The sequence below is a fragment of the Zingiber officinale genome, chromosome 2A, assembly GCF_018446385.1.
Source record: "Zingiber officinale cultivar Zhangliang chromosome 2A, Zo_v1.1, whole genome shotgun sequence".
In the NCBI taxonomy this organism is placed as follows: domain Eukaryota; kingdom Viridiplantae; phylum Streptophyta; class Magnoliopsida; order Zingiberales; family Zingiberaceae; genus Zingiber; species Zingiber officinale.
The window spans coordinates 55,161,057-55,172,814 of record NC_055988.1 but is presented as its reverse complement, the minus strand read 5'-3'; the positions used below and the strand labels follow the sequence as shown (position 1 = coordinate 55,172,814).

At 37.2% G+C, this 11,758-nt stretch overlaps 1 protein-coding gene across 1 annotated transcript; it reads right to left on the bottom strand.

Annotated features, from left to right (window-relative positions):
* Window positions 1–1,280: 1,280 nt before the first annotated feature.
* Window positions 1,281–9,878, bottom strand: LOC122043666 (histidinol dehydrogenase, chloroplastic-like). The gene is made up of 10 exons (XM_042604270.1): window positions 9,796–9,878; window positions 9,558–9,696; window positions 9,375–9,476; window positions 9,196–9,267; window positions 9,047–9,109; window positions 8,923–8,964; window positions 8,038–8,097; window positions 7,001–7,111; window positions 6,742–6,852; window positions 1,281–1,391 (listed from the first exon to the last, which is right to left on the bottom strand). Exons 1-10 carry the CDS (start codon window positions 9,876–9,878, stop codon window positions 1,281–1,283), a joined length of 894 nt encoding a protein of 297 aa, XP_042460204.1.
* Window positions 9,879–11,758: the final 1,880 nt, after the last annotated feature.

Sequence of the window (11,758 nt, the reverse complement as noted above, 5' to 3'; positions counted from 1 at the left end):
AATTGAACTCTAGAACTTGCTTTGCTTCTTTTAAAAGTCACAATAGCATTTGTATGCGTGTAAATAAAGGAAATTTATCATTTTGCTTTCTCATAAATTCCAAATTTCCTTCCTCACAATTTTTCTTGAAACATTTTTTTTTCTAGCATTCTAACTCTTGATCACCTTGCTTTGTCTTCATTTCGTTTGGAGTGTTGGTTGAACTCTTGATGAGTTGGCTTGACTAGATGAACAAAAGTTTAAGTGTGGGGGAGGATTGGTATATGTTTAAGGATGATGAAGAATTTAGATGGCTTTGTGAGAATTGATCTTTGATTGTATATGATTTATTGAAATTGTTGGAGCATTATTAAGTGCCCAAATTGCTTAAGGCAGTGAGGTCTACTGATAGACACTTTCCAGTGAATGTGTGTTGCTGTTGGGAGGCAATAATGAGGAGAATAATTGCATGGGAGAGAATAGTGATACATAGAGTAAGGTGCTAATCTGTTTTATGATTTGAATTCCTAGAATTTTTGGTGCAGAATTTGCAGAAAAAAAAAAAGTGCAGAAATTTAAAACAGAAACTTAAGAGGAGTCAAGAGTTGAGCTGTGAACTGGATTTGCAAACTGTGGGTGCCAATTCCAATCTATGGAGTACTATTTCTTTGATGCCAAATTCACATTTTGGCTCTGAATATAAGTAGATAGAAACCAAAAGGAGACGTTTGCTGCAAGAACATAGAAATGCAGAAAGAGGAGGTTTTTGTAGCTATTGTAATCTGAGCAAATGGATCAGAATTCAAAATTTAGTAGGTAAATATCATTCCACTGATGGAACACTTGGAAATAGCATTATAAATTCTGAAAAGTTGAAGAAAAGGGCAGTAAATGACACTAAAAACAGTTAGGAGAAAAGCTGGAAAACAGAATGCAACTTTAACTGTTGTATCAAGTTTGTATTCATTTTTATGCACCATAATTAGCATGCCCTTATACTTCTCTTAAAGAATTTCAGAACAAGTACCATGATGTAGAGTATGCGGTTCAGAGAATGTAGAACCTGGAATTGTCAAATTGCACTTTGTAGTGGCACAAAGGAAGTGTATCAAGTTGAGAACCAAGTACGAGTGGCAAATTCATTTTGCAACTTCTGATCTTTGGCCATTTCAAGTTTCTTATGATTTGAAGCATGAATTCCTTAGAGTTCCAGAGCTCTTCATGACCTAAGCTAGAGTTCCCTCAAGATTCTTTAAATTATGTTATCTGAATCAGATCTGTTGCATTAACCCTATAGCAGTTCAAGCATTGATTACTGTCTTTAAATTCAGAAATGCAGAATTCTGAAAAATAAAGTGGCAATTCTGTGCCAATTTTGGAAATGGATTGTAGCCAGTTAAAGCTACTGAAACCTGTAAAGTTTTTTGTGTAAGCATTTGTAAGGATATTAAGAAGTGAGATGAAGAAGTATTGAGAGTTGTGATGGTTAAATAGGGCAGAGTTGATACAAAGTCAATTGTTGTTAAAGAAGCTAGCTGTATGGGTAGATACTGAAAGGTGTTACAGTTTCTACAGAATCCGGCCAAGTATCCAAAAGATGTCAAATGCATGATTAAATTTTGAAACAGAAATTCTGTTGGAAAAGAAGCTGAATTCCGAAAGTGTGAAACTGAAATCTGAGAACTGCAGCTAAATTTAATTGCTTGAGTTAGAATTCAAGAGCTCCAATCAAATGATTGCAATCTTCTATGACAACACTCTAAGAGGATTTTCCATTGTGCCAAGTTAAGTCTCCATTATGCCAAGTGGTGTTTTACGTTTTTGGATTTAATGAAGTGCAGGAATGTAATGGTGCAATCTTTTCAACCTATTTGCTGGAATTCTGGAGCAAGAGTAGCTGATTTCTGAATGGACAGGGATTAAAAAAAAATGTGAATCAACACAAAATTAAGATGTTGAATTCTGTTTTTTTTTCTTGTAGTTGCTGCTGTTGAAGAAGGTGCCAGAATCACAAGTAACATTTACATGGTACCTGTAATTTTATAATTACTGCAAACAAAGAAACAGGAGCCAATTACAAGCTGTGGAAGTTGCCACTTAAACAGAGAAATAGAAACTGTTTCAAGGATTATAATTTTTGAAACTGAAAAGATTGAATTCATATTGGGAATGCAGAATTTAGTTCAATTGATGGAATTTTGTGCAATCTGTAGTTGTTATTCTGGACAGTGAGTGGCTATTGACAGCACATGAAGGTTGATGTTAGATATAGAAGCAGAAATGAAGGCAACAGTGAAGGATGGTATGATTCATGGTATCCAAATTGTAGAAGTTAATTGGATCATTGAAGTATTGTAGATGCTGAAGGAGTTCCTTGAGGATTGGATTCTGATTTCAGAAGCCGCAGCTGAATGCTATAGCAATTTTTATTTCTGAAATTTTTACAAAACAAAGATTGTCTTAGTTATCTTTGTGCCAAAGTTTATCTGGATTCATGATTTTGTTCTGGACTTAACATAAATTGCTGAAACAGAATTGTGTGAAGCTGATTTCTTTGTCCAAATTTCTGATAGAAGCTGTTATGTGAATTCAGGAAGTTGGTAAGAGTTTCAAGGGATTATTCTGGTATTTTGTTGCTGTCCATTTACTTGGCTAGAATTTTTCAGATCATGCAAAATTGAAATCTGAAACTAGTGTAGCAATTGTGTGCCAAATCATTTTACAATTTCTTCACCAGGAACAGCTTCAATTTAAACTCTTATTAGCCTAATAACGAATGATAACCTTTGCTAAATTGATTTGTTTATGATTAAAGCTGAATTTACTTTGGAATCGCATTTCTGAAACTTATGTCTGAAATTCTGGACTTCTGTGATCACTAGCTGGTTGCTACAGCTTTGTAAAATCTGCTGGAGTACTGAAGTTTAGGAATCTCAAGCTGGCTTTCTGCTGGGCTAAATTTTAAGTGTGGGGAGTATAATAAGAAGACACAGAGGACAGTAACAGAGAACAGAATCTGGGAAAGGAAAAAACAGTGGCTAAATGAATATCAAGACATTGGAATTTGTTGAGTTTCATTGCCTGAGACGGCCAATGGATTAAGTGTGGGGGTGGATGTTGGATACATGATGTGAGATAAGCTTCCAAATGCTGAAATTTAAGTGGAAAATGCAAAAACAGTGAAGAAGAAAATTGAAAAAAATGGCACATCAAAAGAGTATCAAAGTTGGAGATAGAGTATCAAGATTCAATGTTTGCATTCAAATTGAAGGAGAGGTTAGCTTGATACTTTGAAGTGGTAATAACAAATGGTATTCATCTCTTTATACATCAAATTGGTCAACTCATCAAGTATATTCCTCCAATACTCTTATCTTCTCATTTTCTTCATTAAATACTTCTCTTTTGCCATTTTCATTCACTTTTATTGCTCTTCTTGCTTCTATTTTAATTCTTGAGGATAAATTCCTTTTGATTCATGTATGCTATGTTTATAGTGGTGGAGATTTAGAAAATAAGCAAGCTTATGGTAGTGAAATGTTGTGAGTTGCATTGAGTGTGCTCCACTTATACACATGTTTGAGTGTGAGATCTAGAATAGGTAAATTCCTTGTGAGATTGTAACTTGCTTAATTTTTCAATTGGATTGAAACTACCATACCTACTGATTATTGTTTGGATTGTATTCATGATTGTTAGTGATTTTAAAGCTGATCTTAATTAAATTCTTTTTACTATCTTCTAAATATTGTTAGAGAATTTTCTATGGAGATGATTTTAGTTTTCTTTACTTTCACGGGACGTTCAAGACTAAGTGTGGGGGATTTGATAACCATGATTTTACTGCATTATTTTGATTCATATATGCATGATTTGATGTTGATTTCATAGTTTAAATCATGGTTATATCACATTTTGTGCATAGTGTGTATTTTTGGACTTAATTGCAAATTATATTATTTTTGGTGTTATTTGATGCTAATATTTAATTCTTATTTTGTAGGCATCAAAGGATCTGAGATTTGGATCTATTTGGACCGAAATTGGGCTCGAATTAGAGTCCAAATAAGAAGATCAAGCTTTGAAGCATTATGGACTGTTCATCAAGAATAGGACAGATCTGAACCATCCGTTGAAGATCTGGCCGGCCCAACCTAATGGGGAGCAGATCTAAGCTATTGATGAAGATCCAGAAGTTTTGATCCAGATCTGAGTTCATCCAGCCATTGATCCAGCCGGATTAATCTAGACCGTTCAATGAAGACTGTGCAGATCCGGTCCATCCATTGATGATCTGATCGATCCGACCTACGGGAGGGTAGATCCAGACCCTAGATCAACATCAGTACATTAAGATCGGAATTTGGATGACTTTTCACCGTTGATTTAGCCCGGAATCATCTCAGTCGTCCATTTCATATCCAAATCTGATTTAAATCTGTGAAGCTATAGTGAGCTTCTTCGTCGATCTCCACAGCACTGTTTGCATCCCGCGGCGTTCTTCTCCAGCGAGATTCCGACCCCATCTCGATCTCTAGATCAATTTTCCGGCCAATTTCATCACCGATGACGCTCTCAGTTGCTTGCGACCAGCTTCCGGCCATCTGAGCTCATTCAAAGGTGGTCCTGCGGTGAGAATTCTGCTCCGCAACTCTTTGCTTCTGCCGCTGCCGATTGTGAGGTGTTCCTCCAATCGTTGGTTCCGCTTCCATCAGTGAGCTTTGGCGGTGTTCCTCCACTACTTCTGGACCGTTCCCGACGACATTCCATCCATCATCTTCTCCACATCAGATCTGAGGTTGCAGTCGTAGATTTACAGATTTCTTGAGTTGGGTGTCTCCGATTTTCACTAGTTCTGTTTGGAGTGGTCTCTGATGGTGCTGGTAAAGGTTGGGCTGAGTGTAGCTACTGAGATTGTCTTCTCCGATTACAGTTGGAGTGTTCTCCGTTGTTTCCTTGTGTGACGGCAAGGAGAAGTTGCCGAGAAGATTGGTTTGGTGTTGAGATGGTTTAGGGTTTAATTTCTGCATTCTTTTACTGTTGATAGATTTACATTTCGGTTTATGTTAGTTGAATTCATTAACATAGTTCTTCTTAGCTTAATTGTTTTAATTCAAGTGTTTGTGTAATTTAGTTTTAATTGCTTTTGAAGTTGTTGTTAATTTAGCTTTAGCTTTAATTTCAGTACTGTTGAGTAGCTTAGTTTTAATAGTTAAGATTTAAATTTTTCTTTAGAACGTATTCATTCATGTCTTGTTGTTTATGCTTAGTTTAAGGGTGTGTCAATGATTTAATCTCAATGTAGGAGTGACAATGCGTTAAGGTTTGATTGTTGGCACATAGGTAGGTTTTAGTTATGCTTTAGATTAATTTCTTTACTGCTGTGTTTTCCTTTGTAGATTTATATTCAAAGCTTTAAAACCCCCCAACTCCATTTTTATATCGAAAACCCCAAAAATAGGAATAAAAAGACAATCCTAAATTACATCATACCGTTGGTTCCTCGGATCGATCCTGGGCTCGTTACTACAACATTATTGTGAAATTAAGGGGTTCAGTGGAAAAATACATTGTTAATTTGATTAGCGGATGTGACAGATATCGTTATCAATGACCAAGACTCCCTTTAGTGGGCACAGCGAAAGAGCGACTGATTTGTTAGGACTTATACATAGTGATGTATGTGGCCCTTTCAATGTCGCTGCTGGAGGCGGTTATAGGTACTTCATCACATTTACTGATGACTTCAGTAGATATGGTTATGTGTACTTGATGACAGATAAATCTGAATCCTTTGAAAAGTTTAAAGAATTCAAGAATGAAGTACAGAACCAGCTTGGCAAGAGTATTAAAATACTTCGATCAGATCGAGGTAGAGAATACCTTAGCCATGAGTTTCGTGACTATCTAGCTGAGTGTGGGATTCTATTTCAATTCACTCCTCCTGGAACACCACAGTGGAATGGTGTATCCGAAAGGAGAAATCGTACCTTATTAAATATGGTACAATCTATGATGAGTCACACAGATCTTCCTATGTATCTTTGGGGCTATGCTCTAGAAACAGCAGCCTTCATTCTCAACCGAGTTCAATCTAAGGCTATAATAAAGACACCATATAGGATATGGACTAGGAGAGATGCCCAGGTGTCTTTTATGAGGATTTGGGTTTGTGAGGCTTACGTTTGACGTCAAGTCTCGGACAAATTGGGACCCAAATCTGACAAGTCACTACAAGAAAAAAGGCTAACAACAACGATTTTTCACCGTTGTCGTAGCCTCTTTCGGACTGTTGTTAAAGGCCGTGTTGTTAAAAGGGGTGCCCAAAGACAACAGTTTTTAACCGTTGTCTTTGAAGGCAAAGACAACAGTTTTACAACGGTGAAAAACCGTTGTCTTTTCCTTCAAAGATAACAGTTTTTCACCGTTGTCTTTGAGCGTCTACCTTTAATAACAGGGTCTTCAACAACAGTTTTAAACTATCTACGACAACGGTGAAAAACCGTTGTCTTTTTTAGGTAAAAAATAAAAAAAATTAATGCATAATTTTCCAATATTATAAATCATTCAAAATACTAAATTTCAAAATAAAATTTAATATACAATTTTCTAACATTCAAAAATAATATCTATAACATTGTGGAAAAATTTCATAAGCAACCAACAAAATTTCATAAGCAACCAACAAAATACAACAAAGCTATGACCAAGTGCTTTTGAAGCAAATTCTCCCCTAGGAAGGCTATCACATTGTTTGCTCACTTCAGCTAAAATTGCATCAACATTGACACCATCTCCAGCAATGACAAGAACTACCTGACTGTCAGGACCATGTTCTGCTTGTAAAATTAGCGATTTTATAAAAGAAGAGCACTAAACCCATGGAACAACTATCCTTATAGCAATTTGAAAGGTTTCATTGTGGATTTTTATCAAGTCTTCAGGTAATAAATTCCAGCTACTGAAAATTACAACAAAAAATATTAATAACACAGGCACAATAGAACAAAAGACTCTGCACCTGAGAGAGTAGATATGCAGCTATGTGAACTGGATTGGCATGTCTATCGGCGATGACCAGCACCTCTGAAGGGCCAGCAGGCATATCAATGGAAACCATGGCTTCACTATTCTGCAAATCAGCCAATGTATTCACCAAGGATCATTCTCTTCCTGATCAACAAAATGAACAGCTATGAGGATTGAACAGAAATTTAACTATTGTAGAGACATATCTCTAATACAATATCTATGAGATATATCCATACCAATTGAACACATTACTGGGAATCAAAAATGAAGCCACGACACTGGCAAAGGTTATCGGAATTAGGGAGAAACAAATAAATAACACCCAAGTTGATAGGTCAAAGCAGATTTATCTTTTTAAGTGTCAGAAAATTGATGGTAGATGATTTGTGTATTACTTGGGCAATGATGTAGTTGTTTCCACTCCAATCCTGAGTCTAGTTTTAACCGCTCAAAAATGATATTTGCATTCACTATTTAGAGGCTATCAATGTCACAATTTTTTAAGCTAAGAACATAAACATTATTATAGTTCCCACTGGCTATGAAACTTTCTTGATAAAATTTGGTTCCTGTGTTTCTGTTAATCACTTTTCTAGGAAATAACAGTACCTGAGGTACAGGATTCAATTTTTTCTTAAGGCAGGGATTTAGCTGAATGATTGTTCCTAACAAATCTTATCTGACCTATAGCTCCAAGTTTCTGATTAACTGCAAAGGGAAAAGAGCTAATATTTTACAGAAGAGCCAACTGATCTGTCATTTCATTCCTGAAAGATCTAGAAAGGAATGGCCATATTATCTGTTACATTTTGATCTTCTTACTTAACATATTATCTTCTTCCAAAAATCACCACAAAACAAGATAATTAATACTATAGATTTGATTTGATTTGATCACTACATTTCCAGTACCTCATGACAAGGAAAAAATCATTTGTGCATAGGACTAAAACAAGGTAAGTAGATGTAATCAAATGATAAGAGCAATATTCATAGAAATGTGAGGCTACAGAATTATTATCATACCTGAAGAATCATTTTTGCAGCAGTAACATATTGATTTCCTGGCCCAAAAATTTTTTCAACCTGAAAAAAGCAATTAAAACATAGACGTAAAAGTAAGTGCAATCAATATTACATAATGCTTAAACCAAATGAAGAGGAGTATCAATTAAAAGCTTGACAGAAAACAAAGATTGAGTTAGTAGGGAGATCCTGCACCACAAGAGAATCTCATATAGGTGTATATTTGTTCATGTATGATATGTAGGATTGACACAACAGCTAGAGGAGGGGGTAGTGAATAGCTGATGTCTGAAATACACAAATCAAAATCTTGAGTGCAAAGCTTAATTAAATGTTCGTTACTCAATGGAAATAAAATAAGCAACACTAGCAACACTAACTCCGTTGGTTCAGAACGCCTACATTCCAAATGTTTTTGTACTAACTAAATGAGAGATTCAAATATAGAATGCAGCAGAGAAATTTGCACACAATGCTCAGACAACAAAATCCACCGTAATATAGTATCATATTCATGAAACAAGGCTTAATATATGTATATATATAATTGAAGCATGAGAATAATAGTTTGTGGTCAAGATTGCAAAAATGATGATTTTGTATGCAAGACAGCTCTCCTGTAAAAAAGTTTGTAAAAGTAGAAGATGAGTTAGTGCTAGTGTTCCTAGTTCCTACTCTTTCTAGCCAAGATGCCCACCTATCACTATTAAGTTTCCCAAAATGATAAAGAGATACCACCTTAAAATCAAGCTACATATACAAAGCACAAAATTACAATCCAGATAAAGCAAAGACAGAAGAAACTTGAAAATACTGCCAAACAAGAGATGCAGCTTTCAATGGTGAGGGTTTGCAATCAACGTATTAGATGTTTGTAAGGATTACCTTTGGGCAAGATGATGTTCCCCAAGCCATCGCTGAGATCGCCTAAGATAGAATGCATTGATACCATTGTGAGAAAATACTTGTTGAAGAAAAAAAGAATGAAAAGGGTTAGAAATTGACGAACCTGAGCTCCCCCAGCTTTTAGAATGTGGGTGACGCCAGCTTTCTTTGCAAAATATAACACTTCCTGTTGTCACATAATCATGTTAACCTATGTCTTAACATGGAAAACCAGTGTAGGGATAGTGATGATAGATTATTTTTTAAGGCTACCTTGCAAATACTGCCATCACGACCAGGCGGAGTTGCTAGAACAATGGTTTTGCACCCGGCAATCTGTGCAGGCTGGTGCATACATAAATAAATTGAAAGTTAAACCAGATCCTTTTGCCTAAATGTGTCAAAATTCACTATGACTACAACATTGGATATTGTAAACAAGGATACTATACCACCGAGAGCATCAAAGCAGTTGAGGGTAAGACTGCAGTACCCCCTGGAACATAAAGGCCAACAGATGCAATGCACCGTGCTATTCTTTTGCACCTCACCCCCTATGCATGTTCATTCTATGAATTCAGTCACAAGTACAAGGAAAATAAACAAGAGAAAGAAGGCTAGTGCCTTATTCTTACTTTCATATTCTCAATCTCCTTCTCAGGAATCCTTTGAGCAGCATGAAATGCATTAATATTGTCATAGGCCACATCAAACGCTTCTCTTACTGTAGGATCAAGCTTAACAATGACAGAAAAATAAACCCATGGACAGCAGCTGGATCGAAAGAGAGGAGCTCGACATCGGCAAGATCGGGAGAGGAACTCGGCGTTGGCTTGGAGAGGAATGCGGCGACACTACCAGGCTGGGCTCTACACTGTGAACAGATGGCGATGCCCTTGCGCGAGGAGGCTGCGGTAGTCGACTGGTGCTAGCGTGATTTGCGAAAGCGGCTGCATCGGAGCGACTGCAATAGGAAACTAGGGCACGGGAGAAGGGAAAGGGCGGCGGTGATTGGGAGTAACCGACAGCACCCTCGACGGCTGGCGATGGCTGTGACTTCGGGAATGTGAGGGCAGCGTCGGCTGCGTCTTTCGCGGAGAAGTCGCGAAGGAGGAGTCAGAGATAGGTTTTTGTTCGTTTGAAGAGTCATAGAGAAGTGGATTTTAGGTTTTTTTTCATGATGTTAAAAAAACTGTTGTGTTTTTAGGATTCAACAACATTCAATAGACAACAGTTTAATAAAACTGTTGTATATTATCACATAAGCAACACTAAAAGACAATAGTTTTTTAAAACCGTTGTCTTTGACACACATTAGACAACAGTGTTTTGAAAAACTGTTGTTATTTAAAAAACATTATGGTGAACAACAATAGTTTTCAATAAAACTGTTGTTAAATGGAAAAAAGACAACAATTTCTTAAAAAACTATTGTCTATTAGGTGTGGTTAAATCCAAAAATTCTTGTAGTGAGTGCTACTTTATTGGATATCCCAAGGAACCTAAGGGATATTACTTCTACATTCCCAGTCAGCACAAGGTAGTTGTGGCAAAGACTGGGATTTTTCTAGAAAGGGACTTTGTTTCTAGAGAGACTAGTGGGAGTACGTTCCATCTTGAAGAAGTTTAAGATGCGGACCATAGCACTGAAGCCTCGATGGAAGTTGAACTGGAACCACAAAGTGTTGTGGATGATGTTGTTCCACAAGGAGTTGAGGAACAACAACCAGTTCAAGTAGACATACCTCTTCGCAGGACTGATAGGGTACGTCGTCAGCCTGAGAGATACTCATTTCTCTTGTCTGACCATAATGACGTTGTGCTCATAGAGGATGAGCCTACCACCTATCAGGAAGCTGTGATGAGACCAGATTCTGAGAAATGGCTAGAGGCCATGAGATTCGAAATGGAATCCATGTACACCAACCAAGTATGGACTTTGGTTGATCCACCTGAAGGGGTAAAACCCATTGGGTGTAAGCGGGTCTTTAAGAGAAAGACTGACATGGATGGACTTATCTATAAGGGTCGCTTGGTAGCTAAAGGTTTCAAGCAAATTCATGGTATTGACTATAATGAAACCTTTTCTCCAATAGCGATGTTTAAGTCCATTCGGATCATGCTTGCCATTGTAGCATACCATGACTATGAGATATGGCAGATAGATGTCAAAACTGCGTTTCTGAATGGAAACCTACTCGAGGATGTGTACATGACACAACCTGAGGGTTTTGTAGATCCATAGCATACTAGCAGAGTATGCAAGCTGCATAGGTCTATTTATAGACTAAAGCAAGCTTCTCGGAGCTGGAATCTTCGATTCGATGATGTGATCAAATAGTTTGGTTTCATCAAGAATGAAGATGAACCTTGTGTCTACAAGAAGGTTGTAGGGGACATAGTTGTCTTCCTCATATTGTATGTGGATGACATACTACTCATTGGGAAGGACATCCCTTTGCTTCAGTCTGTCAAGACCTGGCTAGGGAGTTGCTTCTCAATGAAGGACTTAGGTGAAGCATCTCGCATTCTAGGGATACAGATCTCTAGAGATAGATCTAAGTGATTACTTGGCCTAAGTCAGAGTACATATATTGACAAGGTACTCCTTCAGTTTTCCATGCAGAACTCCGAGAAGGGATTTCTGCCGATGTCACATGGCGTGAGTCTTTCGAAGACTCAAGGTCCCTCTTTTAGAGAGGAGAGAGACCGCATGGATCAGATCCCTTATGCCTCAGCCATAGGATCTATCATGTACGCCATGCTATGTACTCGACCTGATGTCTCGTATGCTATGAGCATGATAAGCAGATACCAGTCAGATCCAGGTGAAAGT